This window comes from Larus michahellis, chromosome 4, assembly GCF_964199755.1.
Source record: "Larus michahellis chromosome 4, bLarMic1.1, whole genome shotgun sequence".
Taxonomy (NCBI): Eukaryota; Metazoa; Chordata; class Aves; order Charadriiformes; family Laridae; genus Larus; species Larus michahellis.
The window spans coordinates 94,609,191-94,624,864 of NC_133899.1; the positions used below are offsets into that span (position 1 = coordinate 94,609,191).

General features: G+C 58.3%; 3 protein-coding genes across 7 annotated transcripts in view; 1 reads left to right on the forward strand and 2 right to left on the reverse strand.

The window, feature by feature from the left end:
- CTNND1 (catenin delta 1) overlaps positions 1-4,968 on the forward strand; it is a 30,964-nt gene extending 25,996 nt beyond the window's left edge. For 3 of the 4 annotated variants that reach the window (XM_074586743.1, XM_074586740.1, XM_074586742.1), the window contains 8 exons: positions 74-201; positions 761-911; positions 1,183-1,375; positions 1,482-1,596; positions 2,169-2,256; positions 2,573-2,620; positions 2,741-2,838; positions 3,263-4,968. In XM_074586743.1, coding sequence (XP_074442844.1) covers positions 74-201; positions 761-911; positions 1,183-1,375; positions 1,482-1,596; positions 2,169-2,256; positions 2,573-2,620; positions 2,741-2,838; positions 3,263-3,274 — 833 coding nt within the window. In that variant the 3' untranslated portion in view covers positions 3,275-4,968. The remainder of the gene's footprint in view (positions 1-73; positions 202-760; positions 912-1,182; positions 1,376-1,481; positions 1,597-2,168; positions 2,257-2,572; positions 2,621-2,740; positions 2,839-3,262) is intronic. The other variant, XM_074586741.1, reaches the window with a different exon arrangement.
- Positions 4,969-5,847: 879 nt separating this feature from the next.
- On the reverse strand, positions 5,848-9,321 carry LPXN (leupaxin). Of its 2 annotated transcripts, none has more exons than XM_074582525.1 (9): positions 9,192-9,321; positions 8,191-8,339; positions 8,012-8,067; positions 7,546-7,648; positions 7,316-7,471; positions 7,050-7,223; positions 6,898-6,979; positions 6,489-6,637; positions 5,848-6,404 (listed from the first exon to the last, which is right to left on the reverse strand). In XM_074582525.1, exons 1-9 carry the CDS (start codon positions 9,202-9,204, stop codon positions 6,138-6,140), a joined length of 1,149 nt encoding a protein of 382 aa, XP_074438626.1. In that variant the 5' UTR covers positions 9,205-9,321; the 3' UTR covers positions 5,848-6,137. The 2 variants fall into 2 exon arrangements, with proteins under 2 accessions (XP_074438626.1, XP_074438625.1); XM_074582524.1 differs by having other exon boundaries at positions 7,546-7,651; positions 9,192-9,309.
- Positions 9,322-12,272: 2,951 nt separating this feature from the next.
- LOC141743039 (uncharacterized) lies at positions 12,273-15,236 on the reverse strand. The gene has a single exon (XM_074586756.1). The coding sequence runs from the start codon at positions 15,132-15,134 to the stop codon at positions 13,083-13,085; it is 2,052 nt and encodes a 683-aa protein (XP_074442857.1). The 5' UTR covers positions 15,135-15,236; the 3' UTR covers positions 12,273-13,082.
- Positions 15,237-15,674: the final 438 nt, after the last annotated feature.

Here is a 15,674-nt window from a genome sequence, read left to right on the forward strand (position 1 = left end):
TAGCGGTGCTCCTTTGAGTCAGATGCTAGCAGAGCCCTTGAGTAAGTCCTTCCTACCTGTGTTCTTCTGGCAGGCTATGAGCTCCTCTTCCAGCCAGAAGTGGTCCGGATATACATCTCCCTTCTAAAGGAGAGCAAGACTCCAGCCATCCTAGAGGCTTCGGCAGGAGCCATTCAGAACCTGTGTGCTGGCAGCTGGACAGTGAGTGTTTCGTGAAGCTGGCCGTGTCCATGTTTATCTGTGTTGCAGGGAAGGGGGCATTGGGGAGGAGGGACCATCACCCTTGGGGTACCAGCAGAGCTGTAGATGGCCAAGGCTCTGCCGTTTTAGGCTGTTCACTTTGTGCATGGCTTATGCCCAAGAAGATACCATTCAGCAGCACAGCTCAGGTGTGGACCAGGTCCGTCCTGTGCTGTGAAGGGCTCTGTGGTTTCTGCCAGCTGTGTCTCCCCAAGGGCTGCCTGTCTGTGTCCCTCCTTGCAGCCGGCTCCCTGCTGTTCCCTCCTTTCTGTGGGCTGGGGATGAAGGTTTGGGGCTGCGTTCTCTTGGTGCCTGTGGAAAGACTATCTGGGAAGTCTTGCTTGCCTGGTCTGCAGGGTGGCTTTGGGACAGCAGTGGGACCTTTGCAATGGGTGGAGCCAGGACCCTCAGCTCCCAAGATGAGGGTGGGTGGCAAGGCTCCAGTGGTGTCCCCAGCCCCAGGAGTGGGAGAGACTGTGCCTGCCCAGGTCACACGGTGGTGCTCTGCCTCTCCCTGCAGTATGGCCGGTACATCCGCTCGGCGCTGCGCCAGGAGAAGGGACTCTCCGCCATCGCTGACCTCCTCACCCACGACAGTGAGCGAGTGGTGAAAGCGGCGTCCGGAGCCCTGCGCAACCTGGCTGTCGACTTGCGTAACAAAGAGCTGATAGGTGAGTGCTGCACGAGAGAGGACGTCGTGTTGTCTGTATCCATCCAGGTTAGGTGGGAACTTCCTCCTGATCTTGGCAGCTGAGAGAGTGTATGTGGGCATGTCATCAGCCTGATATCTGTCTGCTGCTTCTCTCACGGAGTGGCGTGTGCTGAGCTCCACTGAGAGGGACATCAAAATTGTTCACCCGTCCCTGATCTTTCTGCAGTGATTTCTTTTCCCTTGCAGTCGTCTTTCTCGCTTGCTCACGCCCAGCTCTTTCCCCTTCCCAGGTAAACATGCCATTCCCAACCTAGTGAAGAACCTGCCTGGAGGCCAGCAGACCCCAGCCAAAAACCTCTCTGAGGACACAGTGGTGTCAATCCTCAACACAATCAATGAAGTAATTGTAGACAATCTAGAGGCTGCCAAGAAGCTGCGGGAAACGCAGGGGATTGAGAAGTTGGTGCTGATCAACAAATCTGGGTAGGCTCTGCTGGAAGGACAATGCAAGAGGCAGAGAGGGGCTTCTCCAGGAGCTTTCTCAAGGCCATGGGTATTTCTAAACATCTCATCCTTCACCTATTTCTAGGAACCGCTCAGAGAGAGAAGTCCGAGCAGCTGCCCTCGTCTTGCAGACAGTCTGGGGCTATAAGGAGCTGCGGAAGCCCCTGGAGAAGGAAGGCTGGAAGAAGTCAGATTTCCAGGTATGGGAAGGGGGATGCCCTGTTGTGGCTGGGGCAGTAGGTAGGGCCCTGCAGCAGGGAGAAGGGTGTTCCTGGAGCTCAGCAGTACTGGATTTCAGCTCTTACCTTGCTGGTGGGATTGGAGACCCTCGAAGGTGTCCCCTCTGCCATTTCTTGGTGGATGGCCAGCAAGAAGCCTCTACTAAGGAAGAAACGCTCTGTAAAAGCTTTAAGCCCCGTGTCCCATGTGTAAGTGTGGAGATCTGCAGGTATGAAAGTTGTCAGCACTAAAAGCCACTGTGTCAGCGCTGAAGATCAAGGTTTTCCAGGACTCAGTTTCTTTCCTAAAAGCTGGGACTGTCCTTGCTTCTTAAGGGCTGGGTGCTGCCCCAACCCAGTCCAGGCAGGCCACCTCCACTCCTTGATGCGGGTGCAGCCATGGGCTCTGGAGCACCCTCTGGTTGCTTCAGGGCCCTTGTTCGAGGTGGGAGGGTTCCTGGGTCCATCCGTGTTGGGGGCTGGAGGGGTGGGATGTGCTGATGGGGAAGGAGCATCTGGGCCAGGGTGTGAGCGGTTGCTGTCTGACACTCCAGGTGAACCTGAGCAATGCTTCTCGGACCCAGGGGGGCAACTCGTTTGATGACAGCACCTTGCCTCTCATCGACAGGAACCAAAAAACAGGTATGAGCCTTCCCTTCAGCACCTGGCCCTGCTGTCATCCTTCTGCCTTATGGGTGCCCAGAACAGCTGGCCTTTGTCCCCTCCCTGCTCTTCAGCCCTGGCTTTCTTGGCAGCCACAGCTGCACACACAAAGCCATCAATTTGGGCTTTGGATGGCTTTTCAGGGCTAGAAATGATGTGTGTAGTTAACACAGGTCCTGTAGGTCAACAGTGCTGCAGCTGGGTCTGGGCTCCTCTAGCTGGGGCAGGCAGTGGTTCCTCTGCTGCTCGTGGCTGCGGGGGCTGTGTCTGATCTGCTGTTCTCCTGTGCTTATAGACAAGAAATCCTCCCGGGAGGAGATCCAGATGAGCAACATGGGACCAGGTAGGAGAGGGACTGTAAGGGGGGGCATCTTGCTGGGAGGGGGCAGAGCTCGCATCTCCTATGGGGATGATGCTGCCTCCATGGAGGTGACGTGACTGACTGTCCCCTCTCCTGCTCCAGACAACTATTCCACACTCAATGAGAGGGACCACAGCAGGACACTGGACCGATCTGGTGACCTCGGAGATATGGAGCCAGTGAAGGCAGCGCCATTGATGGTAAGCAGCTCTTGCTAATGAGGGAAGAGTGAGCGGGACCGGGGTGCAGGTGACACATCGCTGTCCTGGCTGGCAGGGGGAGGGGAGAGCTGGGCTCCTGCAACTAACACCCCCACCCCGCTCCATCGCCCCCACTAACCCCCGTGTGTCTGCAGCAGGAGGAGGGGCAGGAATCACAGCCTGAGGTAGAGGAGGCAGAGGAGGATGTTGCCGTGTTCTCCCCCATGTCGGTATGTCCCGCAGTGTCCTGCCCAATCTGAACAGCAGTGACAGATCCTGCTGCGCTGTTAGGGGTGCTTTGGCCAGCCAAATTCTGCTCTGATCACTGCTGCCTGCAATCACTGCCTGATCCATTGGGGCCATGATCCTGTGTCTGCTCCCTCGCTCTCGGGGCATGCTAATGTCTCTCACTCTCTCTCCACAGCAGAAGATCTAGCTGCCGTCCCCGCCTCCACTCAGTCTGGGTTGATAATATATTATATATATAAATATATATATATAACACTCTTCATGATGGAATGGACTGACTTTTACCTTGTCTTATTTTTGGATTTTTTGCTGGACTGTTTGTGCCAACTAGCCAGCCAAATGACTGGGCCTGGTCCCCTGGGGACAGCCCGGGCCACTCTGCCTCCTCTAGACTGCTGCACCTCCCCGTTCTGGGACACCTCGACCGATAACTCTTCCTCCCTGTCCTCCACCACCTCCTTCCTCCAGAGAGTAAAACCCTCCTGCCTGACTTTGCTGGGCTGACCGGCGTGGATGCTGCAAAAGGACTCTGGATCTCTGCCTTGACCAGGAACTGCCTTCTCTCCCATGCTTTCCCTCTGCTTGGAGACATCTGCAGGGACAGAGACTGGGACCTCACTCACCGCCTTTTTTTTGTTGTTGTTGTCTATAGGATATATTTTTGTGCGGGATCACTTTTCAACCAGGGCTGTGGGGACTACAGGAGCGTCCCTCCCTGGTGGCAGTGGGACCAGGACAAGGGGGGCTGGAGTCATGAGGGGGTGAGGGGAAGGAAAAACAGCAATAACTTCTCTTGCTTTGCTCTAGATGAGGCTTCAGGGGCACGGGAAGGGGGATCTGGCTCTGAATCCTGTGGAGGGGTCTGGATGGGGCCGCTGGCCCCTACCCAGTGACTGTGTGAGGAGGGATCCCGATGTGGGTGGTCAGTGTGGGGAGCTTGGGACGGGCTTCCCAGCGCAGGAGGCAATGGGTCCCTGTGGCAGGAGGGGATGCGGCAGGGCTGCTGGGGTGCACTGTGTGAGGAGCCGGCGCTGGCAGGGCTGCAGGCAGGTAGAGCCAGGATCCCCCCTCACCCCCGCGCACCCGCTGCCTGCGGCGGTGCCCCTCTGACTTTCTCTTGACACGTGCCTTTCTTTTGCCACTGTGAAATAGCTCTTTGAATCGTACTGTCCGGCTTCTTCGCTGGGGAAGGGGTGTTTCCTGGGCTTCCGGCAGGGCTGAGCGCTTGCCTTCCCCGTTGGGAGCCTTAACTGTCTGCAGTGGGGCTGGAAGCCTTTTTGGGGGGGATCCCAGCCCCCCTGCCCTCACTGGTGTCCTGGGGAGACTGGGCTGCCACAGGAGCTGGACATACACATCCTCTTCCTCCTCTCTGCTGTGGTAGTGGGGGGCACAACTAAGTGCTGTGATCTTCTGGGAGCCCAGGGGCTCCCTGTGCAACTGGAAGCCTCTGTAGGAGGCTGCAAACTGGAGCGGGACCCCTCCCCAGCCTGGGGCTCCCCCCGAAGCGTGGGGAGCGGGGGGGCTGCAGCAGGCAGACCTGGTGCCTTGCTCCTCTGCCAGCGCGCCTCCTGGCTCCGGCTGAGCCCTCTCCGCCTCCAGCCCCACCTCAGCTCACTTTGGTTTTGTTCTGGGGTCTAACTCTTCTCTTTTCCTTTAAATATGTAAAACACTAATTCCTTTTTTTTTTTTTTTAATTTTTAATTCCAAATGAACCAAAAAAAACCAAACAAAGCTTCCCCCTTCCCTCCTCTCTGGGGAGTGGGGTGAGGGAGGAGGGGAGTGGGGAGCAACAAGCTGTTCCTTGTCTGATTCCTGTGCACACTCTTGTAACGCTTTTGAAACAAAATGATTTTTTTATATAAATAAAGTTTTTAAAGTGTGTCTGTGGCTGCCACCTTGGCGTTTTTAGCTTTGCATTTGGGACCCAGTGTCTTTTCCAGGGGCAGGGCTGTGCTCTTGAGCGTTGCTTGGCTGTGCATGGCTCTAGAAGATGCCACTTTGTGGGGCATCTTTCTTAGGCAGGAGTGACAATTCCTCCTCTTTCTAGAAAAACATTGGAGGAAAAATAAGACACCAAAACTTTGCTTTGTATTGAGCTCCTAATGGTTTTTGCAGGGTGCTTGGAGCTGCTCAGGAGGTAGACTTTCCTCAGAGCATCAGGGCTTCCTGCTGGGAAGCCTTTCCGTGAATTTTCCCTCTCCTGTGGTGGCTGGTAGACTTCGCACAAGTGAAGAAATATCGTAATTTCTGTAGTGCTGAGTGCATTCTTAAAAAATGTGCCTGGGGCAGCCCTCTGGAGCAAGGGCTGCCCCTGCAGAGCATGGCTGGGCTGAAAACATGCTCATCCCATCCTGGGGAATACTGAAGCCAGGCTCAAACACCGTGTTAACTCTCTTCACTTTCACCCACCTGTGCATGTGAAAATAAATACAGAAAGAAATTCTGTAAACTTGTAGAAATACCTTTTTGAAGCAGTTTTCTGGCTTCTGCTTCACACCAGCTTTTCCACCTAAGCTGTGTTGCTGTAGGAAAGAGCAGCAGTTTTTGCCCTGTGGTGGCAGGACCTGGGTCTGGTGGTGCAGGGCAGATTTCGTGCATGGTGTGGCATCGCTGGAGCTTGAGGTGCTCCCCTGGGGAGGCCGGGTCTGTGTCCTCCGGGTTACTGGGGAAAGGCAGCTGGGACAGAGTCACCCCAGCTTGTAGCACCCTGGAGAGGCAGCCCTCCCTCCTTGCAGCCTTGTTCACAAACCCACCAGTGAGCAGAGCAAAGGCAAAGCCAGGTGTTTTATTGCTTAAGGTGGAGGGGACAATGCCAGGAATGTCTTGGGTGGAGGGGACAAGGAATGATGCCTGGGATATCTGGCTTGGCACAGACGATGCTGGGGACAGCTGGCTCAGCAGGGACAATGCCAGGGATGTTGATGGATGGGAAAATACAAGGGATGTTTGGCTCAGCAGGGACAATGCCAGGGATGTTGATGGTGGGGATGATACCGGGGACATCCAGGAAGGGTGGCTGTGTGCTGGGGGGCAGCTGCGAGGCTGGGGGGTCAGAGGAAGAGCTTGTCGTGGCAGGTCCGGCAGTACATCTTGTCGCCGTGCTCACGGAAGGTGCCTTTCTGCAGCTGGCCCAGGCAGTAGGCGCAGATGAAGTGCTCGGGGTGGTACTTGCGCCCCGCGGCTGTGACGCAGCGGCCAGTCACGGGGCGGCCACAGCCGTGGCAGATGCTGCCCTGCCGCTGGTGGAAGTGCAGCTCACAGTAGGGCCGACCCTCCACCTCGAAGAAGGAGCCACTGGTGAAGCTGCTCAGGCATTCCTGGGGAGAAGGAGATGGGGAATGCTGGCACCGCCTTGGGGACATGCTCATCCCCGCGTCCCCCCTGGCCTGACGCCCACTCACCGCACACACGAAGCACTCAGGGTGCCAGACGCCCTGCAGTGCCGACAGGTAATTGTCCGTCACCGGGTGCTCGCAGCCTTGGCATTTTGGGGCAAACATGGCCAGGAAGTCCTGGCGGCAGTACGGCTTCCCGCTCCGCTCATGGAAACCTGCGGAGGGGTATCGGGATGGGCACCCACCCGCACAGTGTGGCATGGCCACGGGGGTGCCCAGGATAAGAGGTGAGGGAAAGACTGGGGGGGGGATGTCGGAAAGGGCAACGGGTGTGAGGGCCGGTCTGTGGTTGGGATACCCGGGTTGGGTGGGACGGCTGGGCTGGGGGGGCATACCTGGGATGGGGGCTGTGAGGGGGATATCTGGGGCGGGGGCAGCGGGGGCAGGACCCCCACACCTGTCCCCTGGGACATACCATCATCTCCGAACACCTTCCCGCAGTGGGCACAGAAGAAGTGCTCGGGGTGCCAGGTCTGGTCCAGGGCCGTGAGGACTTTCTGCAGGAAGAGACGAGGTGAGGTGGTGATGGCAGCAGGGGGTGGCGTGGGAGGGCGGGGGGACACTGACCTCACGGATGGGGCCGGCGCAGTAGGCGCAGCGCGGGGAGAAGGCCTGGTGGTAGTCCTCCTCGCAGTATGCCCGCCCGCCCCGCTCAAAGAAGGGCCGTCCGCCCAGCTCCTGCCCGCAGCAGGCGCAGGCGAAGTGCTCGGGGTGCCAGGTCTTGCCCAGGGCCGTGAGCACCTGCAGGGAGGCGGGGGGGCAGCGAGGGCAGCTCTGGGGGCTGCCATGAGCCGAGAGGAGAGGGGTCCCGGCATGGCGTCGCAGGGGCTCACCTTGCCGGCGATGGGCTTGCGGCAGGCGGCGCAGGCACCGGCAGGGGTGGCCGTGATGCCCAGCTCCTGCAGGTCGCGGGTGAGGCTGCCCAGCATGTTGTCCAGCGAGGGCTTGGGCTCCGCTGGCTCTCCAGCCCCTAGCCCCGCGGTCGCCGGCTGCTGGGAAGGAGGGTGGTGAGGGCCAGGTGAGGGCTGGGTCCCAGCCTCCTTTCCCCAGGGACACGGCTCACCTTGCTCTGCATGTGGCCCAGGTCGGCCAGGAGCTCGTCCAGCTGCTGGGCGGCCACCATGGTTGGGGGCGAGGGGAGCAGCGGCTGCGGGACCTGCGTGGGGCTGCTGGGCAGAGGGTGGGGGATGCTGCAGCTTCCCCCTCCGGGCCAGAGGGTACCCGGGACTGAGAACCCCCCACCCCCCTGAGACACTGCCAGTTCCCCACAGGCCCCAGCGGGGGACGGAGGCCTCCCTGGGGATGTGCTGTCAGGGGGTGGCCACATGTGGCAGGAAGGGGTGTCTGGAAGCCCAGCCCTCACCCCAGCAGTGCTGCAGGGATGCTGGATACAAACCCCCACCCCAGCTTACAGAAGGACCTGTTTTTTTGGGGGACATGCAGGAGCCCAGGTGACCCCAGAGGACACATCGAAGTGATGGAAAGGGTAGACCCCGATGGCTTTGCCCACAGCATGGCCACGTTTTTACCTCCACACTATCTTCAAAGCCTCTCCCGGAGGCTGAGCCCGAGGCAGCAGCTGCACCTGGAAGGAAAAACCCTTGCAGCCGAGCCTGCAGGATGCTCACCAGGACCCTTCACTGCCTGCCCAGCACCACCACTGCTACGAGCTGAGCGGGCTCTCAGCCCCACTGTCTTGAGGCGTTACCTTCAGGGACGCTGAGGCAAGCGGCTCATGGCCACGGGGTGCTGGGGGCCTGGCTGTGGCCGCATCCCGCTTGCAGGAGCTCGGTGCCTGCAGCATGTGGTCCTTGGAGGCCGGGTGAGAGCTCTGCTCCAGTTCTGCCAGCAAAGCATCTGCACAGAGAGACCGGGTCAGGCACCCCAGCCACTGGGTGCGCTACCTGTGCACTCCCCAAAGCAGTCCTGTGCCACTCCTGAAATTTCAGGAGCAAAAGTAGCCTCACAGCAGATTCCGCCAGCCAGGTGCCTGGGCCCTGAGGGGCAGTGGTGGCCCTGAGCACCCTCACCCGGACCCCCACCCCAGAGCAGGATGTGCCTGATGCACTGGGGGAGGGGGGAATGCTGGCAACAGGGGTCCTGCTTCCGCCATACACCGTCTCTGGCTTGTGAGGAAACACCTGCCAGCCCTTAATTTCACCCCAGCACGAGCCCTGACACAGGAGAGCTAAACCTCGGTGCTTCCTGCGCACCCAGAGCAGCTCTTCCTGCAGGGAGGGCAAAGATCTTTCTGCTTTTACCTCGACACCTTGGCCATCCCTCAGCACCTCACTGCCTTCATGTCAGGAAACAAGGGGGATGCCCCCCACAGCGCGGCTGCTTCCCTGGCCCCGTCTTCCCCTGCCGCCCCAGGCCAGGGATGACTCCCAGCACCCCTGGGTGTTGCGCTGCACAATGGGGCTGCTCGGCCCCGTTGCTTGCAGCCGGGATTGCATGGCTGCCGCAGACTGTTTCCTGCTGTCAAGTGCTCACCATTTTCGGCCATGCACTCGCTTGGCCACCTGGGCCCCGTCTGTCCCCTGAGATGGGGGAGGCATGGCAGGGAGTGCAGCTCCATCGCTGCCCCCTCTGCAGCATCCCCACCTCACCCGGAGGGAGAAGGAGGACAAGGCTCCCCGCAAGCCATGGAAGGCTTGACCCTGCACCAAGCTCGGGTGCGGGACTGGCTCTGAAGGGGCTCCAGCTTACCTAAATCCTCCATCCTGCCTCGGCATGGGGTCCCAGGGGCTGGGGCAGTGCCTGCAGGGCAGCGAGCTGGCGGGCTGGGCTGTGCAGGCTTTTGGTTCCGCTCTCAGCCTTCTCCGCCCCACCCCAGGCTGGGGTTTGTCGCTTGGGGTTTTGCCTTTGTGGGTTGCGTGCTGTGCGTCACGTGTGACAGGCAGAAAGCAGTGGCAGAGGCTGGGGCAAGTGGAGCCGAGAGCAGCCCCAGGTCGGGGCTGGAGAGGAGAGAAACTGGCCAGCAGGCTGTCCAGGGAGCTCCTGACTCATAAAAACGTCCGAGCTCCGCGGATGGTGTTCTTGGCTGGAAGTCAGAGCGCATGTGTCCTGCAGCCCCAGGCCCTTTCCAGAAGACCCTGGCTGCATGTAACGAGGGACAGCATCCCTGCGCTGGATGGAAATCCATTTGTGATGGTGTGATGGAGACAGGCGCCAGACCCACAGCACCAGCGTGCTCCAACACGGCCTTGCCTTTCGGGGCGATACTTCTGGAGCCTCATCTCGGATTTCCAGGTAACACAAATCCCTTTCTGTCACTTAGAGCATGTGTAAGCGCACGGGCTTGGGTCACTGCAGCAGCACAGGTGGCGGTGGCACTGCTGAAGCTGGTGGCTGTGCTACGCTCTCCCTGCGTTAAGTCTGGGTCAATTAAAAGTTTCCCAGAGTGTCACGCGTGCGGCTGCTGGGCACAGCTCAGCCCGGGTGCTGCTGACATCGGGGTACCCCTGCTCAGCACATCACTGCCAGCCAGGCACAACGCCCAGCAGCAGAGCGGAGCAGCGAACTGTGGTGCTCATTGGAGCGATTTACCCACCGCTGGCACTCTTCTGCTTCTCCTGAGCCAGATCCCTTCAGTCTCCGGGCTCCCCATGCAGCCGGTTCAGGCGATAAGCCCACAAGCACCTGAATGCACGTCCTGAGGAAGGAGGAACACAGGTGCTTCTGGCAGACACAGCCTCGGGTGACAGTGTCTCTGCCTGTTCCTGAGACGCAGCCACGGGTCCCTCGCTGTTTGGGACCATTTGGGTAGACAGAGCCATGGGTGCTGCCATTATCCCCAGTGCCTCCACTGATGCCCAGCTCCTGGGAGGGTGATCTAGTGGTATTTACAGCTTGGCTTTTTAGCAGAGAAATGTTTTAGCACTGCTGAGAGCAGCCAGTGGATGTTGGAATAGCTCCAAGGGACTGGTTAGCAATCTGGGGTGGGGGCATGAAGCAGAGGCTGCTGCAGCGGAGAGAGGTAAAGAACTGGCGTATTCATTGCACCAGTGGACAGGGGAACGGCAGGAGATGGCAGTGCGATGATGCCCACAATCAAAACATGCCCCAGACCTGAGGTGTAGAGATCTGGGATGACACAGCAGGGGGAGCATAGCACCAAGACGATCCCCCTGTCCCACCACAACACACCAGCTCCCGTTTCTCCCCCAGAGCTGCTTTTCCAACCTGCTGCAAAGGGGGTTTCCCCCCAACTGCTGCTGGTGCACTCCCCTTGCTGGTCTATCCCATCCTGGGCGGCGCGTGCAGGGGAGGCTGCGTGTGGCTTGAAATATCCTTTGTGCTCTTGCTTGGGTTTTTGGAGGAGGCATCACCTTGTGGGTGCATGGATAACATCTTGGACACCTTGGCAGCCAGCCCCACACAAGCTTCATTGTGTCCTCGCAGGGCTCCTTCTAAGCGCGGGCTACTCAAGGGTTTCAAGGATGCTATAAAAGCCTCAGGAGCAAAAGTTAGGAGCCATGCAGACAGAGTCCATGGCTCCCTGCTGCTTCTCCTCCGGCTGTGGGATGCTTCTTGCAATGTTTCACCTCTGGCACACCTCCCTCTGCCCCTCTCCCACCAACCCTCCATTTCATTGCCAGGGAAGAGGTTTGTTCAGGAAAAAACCCAACATTCTAGATAAAGCCAAATAAGCCTCAGTTTTTTCCCAGCATTGCCAGGCCAGAGGAGCCCTAGTTCTGTGTGTAGCTTCACCCTGGCAGCTTTATGACTCACCAGGAGAGCTTTCAGGACACCCCCAAAGAAAGGGTTGCAATCAAGCGCCACATTGCCTCTAGACGTGTGAGTTGCCACCAAATGGCCCAGAAACACAAGATGTGGCTGCTTCAGAAATGTTTCCAATCCTGGGGAAGGAGAGGTTCACCCCCAGGCCAAACAAAAGCAAGTGGGGCTCTGCGGCAGCAGACCAACAGGATGCAGCCGTCTGTTGGCATCTGGAAGAGGGTCTGCAGCTGGGGCCTGTGAACCTCCTCACGGGCACCCGCAGGCTTGGTCTGTGGCTGGGCTCAGTCCGTCCTCTCCGTGAGACCCCCCGCACACTCGCGCAGCAGAGCTGCAGCGTCCTGCGCAGCTGAGGAACCAACGCTTGCTGCGCAGCCCAAGCTGACGCGGTCTCGGCCACCCGTTCTCACACGCTGCTGATCCCAGCTGCGCCATCACAGTGGAACAGGGTTGAATTAAGCCCCTTTGTACCAAGCTGGCACGTCTACGTTCACTTAATTATTGACACTCCAGACTGGTAACAGCTCCTTTGTTATCTGCTGGCAGTAGGGACGTCCAGCAGACACTGTCTTGGGAAAAGCCACGTGGGATGCTGAACTGGGGGTCCCGTCGTATGTTTCAGGACAAGCAATACTGAGAGCAACTCAAAAGACAGGACCAGGCGCTGCTTGTGTCACTCCCTTACGGCTACTGCGAGACAGGATCATTGCATCAGACACTTCCCTTTCTACAAATAACTGAACCTTCCTGTCTGCGGAAGGTTTGGGGTTATTTTTAGACTTCTCAGTGATTTACTCTCCCCCTCCAGTGATAATGTGAGCCCTGGTGTAAACAAGTATCTGGAGCTGTAACTTCAAATCATAAAATTTCCCTTATAAAACAGGAGCCCAACAGATGCAAAGGGTTGAGCTGTGTCCTGATCTGAGCTCTTTTTCTGTGCAATCGTTTAGCCAACCTATTTTAACAAGAATTAAGCAACTATGCCTTGCCTACAAAGGAGAAATCAATCACGACAGCGACTTGAGAATGAATTCCCACATTGAGACTCTCCAGTTTGAAATAAAATTGATTTTATTTAAGAACAAATGCAAAGTCATTTCATAGCAGAGAATATGGGTGAACTGCAGCAGAACAGTTAGTTTGGAAGGTGATGTCAATCAGTTTTCCAACTAGACAAGTCCTTGGGGAGAGAAAGAATATTTTCAGCCACTTATAATACAAACAGCTGTAGCAGACATTACTTAAATTCTTGCTGAGGTTTCCTTCTTGAGAAGAGAGAGAAACACTTCAAGTGAAAGAAAACTAACAGATTGCCATTGGACTCACAAAAAGCAAGAGCCAGCCAAACCGTCTCTGTGCTGAAAACGAGCCTCTCACCACTCAGGTCACCAGCTCCAGAGGTGGTTTGTACCTCACTTTTAAAAAATGTCACTGCTGAGAAAGCGCACTGCCACAGCTGCTGCAGGAGGCTGAATTGGCAGCCTCTTGCCTTGGTCTACAAGGGACAGAGGAATCCCTGTGCCAGTATCTCAGACTTCTCTGGTTCTTTAACTTCCACATTAGGTTGTATTCCTCCTCCCCACGGCCCCTTGTCTTTCCCAAGAGGACTCTGACCGTATGCGGTTCTCCACAAGATGGTTTATTAGAGCACTCTCAGGAACTGAGGAATGGAGACTGGGATACACTTTTGTTTTCTAGTCATGCATAATAAAGCTTAGGACTTGAAACTCAAAAGCGGGAGGAAATAAAAGGCAGAGTCATCTCACTTACAGGTATCAGTTTACCAAACAAGATTTACCAGCTAAATGCCTCAGGCTCTTTGAACCTCCTTTTATTTTTGCTGTATTTTTGCTCATTCTGCTACTGTGGTGGGGCACCCTTCCCAGAAGGGCACTGCACACCCTTGAAACAAACGGTGGATGTGAAAGCCGGCTTATGCAGAGGAGCTTTCCCCTTCCCAGCCCCGCTGCGGGGGGCTGAGGGGCAGTATACCGACCTCAGGAAGCGCAGCGTGGCCTGTCTTTCTTTGGCTCTTTGTAAAGTAGCTTCCACCTGTTCCCCAAAGAGATTCTCCCCTGTGTAGGGTAAGTTCTCGAGCTTTGTTTGGACCTCCTCGTGGAAGCTGGAGGCTTGCAGCCAAGCAGAACGCTGTGCATCCACCCCCGAGGCAGCGGCTCTCGCCACCGTATCCCCTGCGTCCAAGGCTGCTTGCACCTGATGCCTGGCCAGGTCCGTGCCCTCAAGAATGATGGCCTGGAAGGCCTGGCGCTGGTCCTGTGGAAGACGTTTCACTAGCGCAGAAACTTTCTTCCAGAGCTCAACTTGACCTCTGGCCATGTAGACTTGGTAGTCCACGACACGAAGGGCTGCAGCTGCCGACTGGTAAACCCTCTGCCCAAACGAATCCAGGCATCGCAATTCCGGGTTTTGGGGTGCAGAACCATGCTCCCAGCCTGCCTTCTCCCTCGCCATTGCTGCAACTACCATGCTCTTGTGTGCAGGTGGAGAGACATAACCAACCGCATCCTCAGGGAGGATGTATTTTCTCTCAATTTCCTTTGACACAGGAGGAATGGTGTGGGGTGTCTGCCATACTTTCTTCACCAGCTTGTCCAAGATAGGATGCAAGGGCATGGCAATGCTAGCGCAGACAGGCTTTTGATCCAGATATCCATCAATGACACTTCCTGTTGCCTCCTGGAATGGAATTAAATGAAATCCAACCAGTTTAGCCAATCTTTTCAAGAACTGGGGGAAAGATGGACTTTCTGATGTGGAACTATTACCTTCTTGTTCTTCTGTTTTAAAATGGTAGCTAAGGTCAGCCAAATCATCCTCTCCAGAAGAATCATAGCAACAACCGTCATCCCCAAAAGCAGCACCTTGCATCCAGCTGGATGAGTCACAAGCCCCTGTTGGCGAAGTGGGGTGAGGGGACACTCTGTCACAGGGGGACGATAGTGGTTGCTCTGAGACCATTGGCAGAGGGGGCATTCGACTTGAGGCAACTGCTTCATCCAGTGGGAGAGACAGCTCTTGAGATCCAGAGGATATCCTTGGTTCCAAAAGCATCCCAGCTGCACCGGAGCTGACCAAAGGATCTGCGGCAAGTTCTGGAGGTGGCTCTTTGGGTCTTGAGGCAGCCTCAGCAATTAGGAGAATGGATCTGGCCAGGTCTGAGAGCATACCCAGCCACTGAGATTCCCTAGATTGCGGTTCCAGTCCTGGCACCGAGTGCAGGGGATGGAGGGGAGACTGGGACACAAAACCGCTTGAAGGTGGTGGCTTCAGTGTTTGTGGGCTTGAAGCTTTTGGGTTCTGTCTGGTTCTTACACAACAATGCTGCTTCTGCGGGGAGTGTGTGTTGCCAGGTACTGTGAAAGTTTTGCTTTGGGGAGGTGACTCAGTTTTTGGAGGTGACAACAGCGGGTCCTTCAGCAGAGCCGCTCTCCCAGGCTCTGCTGGAAGGTGCAGGGGGGCTGTGGGCTGCAGTGCTGGGACGGAGCCCTGGCTGCTGGCCGGGAAGGCGAGCTCATGCCGGCGTTTGGTGGCTTTCCCCTTCACCGCCCCGCAGCTCACCCGCTCAGGGCGCTGGTCGGTGCCACCGCCGGGCCGGGCCTGCAGCAGGGCGCGGAGGCGCTCCCAGCGAAGGTGGGCTGCGTAGGGGGCCATGGCGGCACAGGCCCCGCAGCCCTGCGGGTCGTGGCCCGCTCCCAGGCAGAGGACGCAACGATCGTGCTCGTCAGTCACCGAGATCCTGCGGCCGCAGGAGCAGTGCCGGGGCCCGCGGGCAGTCCCGCAGCCCGCCATGGGGCCGTCCGCGTCAGGTCTGCCCCGCAGGCCCGGCCCTGCGGCTCCCAGCGCGCCCCGCGTCCGCTTCCGGCCAGGCCGTGCCCCCCCCCCCCCCGACATGGGGAACTACAAGTCCCGACAGGCAGCGCGCATGCGCGGGGGCCGGGCGGAAGTGGGCGGAGCGGACGCCGCAAGCCCCGCCCTCTTTGCGCTCGCCGCCATTTTGTCACCGACTTTCACCCGCCGCCCGACGGGGCGTTTTTTTTTTTTTTCTTAAAGGCGAAGCGACAGCCAAAAGCCGGCCCCGCCACCAGGCCGCACCGCAACCGCGAGCGGCGCCGCAGCCCAGGGGCAGCGAGCGGCCGCGCGGGGCGAGGGGCAAGTGGCTTCCCTTGCCAGGCCTCGCCCGCAGGGCGACGGGACCCGGGGGCAGCCGGAGGGGCGCAGGCAGCGGCGGCGGTAGGGAACCCGGCGGTGCGGCGGACCAGGCGGCGGCGCGGCGGCGGAGGTGCACGCCGGGCGGCGGGCCGGCGGAGCGGCCGGCGGAGGGGCTGCGCTCGGGCGGGCGCCGCGGCGGGGCCGGCTGGGGGGGGAGCGGGAGAGCGAGCGCGGCGGCCCCAGCGGCGCCTGCGCGGCGCACGCGCGGGGAGCGGTCCGCTG

What these genes read in the sequence shown, in the direction of transcription:
- LPXN (XM_074582524.1), bottom strand. An exon ending in TTGCCTCAGCGTCCCTGAAG is followed by an intron (nt 8,068 to 8,190) that starts GTAACGCCTCAA and finishes TTTTCCTTCCAG; the next exon opens with GTGCAGCTGCTGCCTCGGGC. An exon ending in TGGGCCACATGCAGAGCAAG is followed by an intron (nt 7,472 to 7,545) that starts GTGAGCCGTGTC and finishes CCTTCCCAGCAG; the next exon opens with CCGGCGACCGCGGGGCTAGG.
- LOC141743039 (XM_074586756.1), bottom strand. Translation starts at nt 15,134, where the DNA reads ATGTCGGGGGGGGGGGGGGCACGGCCTGGCCGGAAGCGGACGCGGGGC.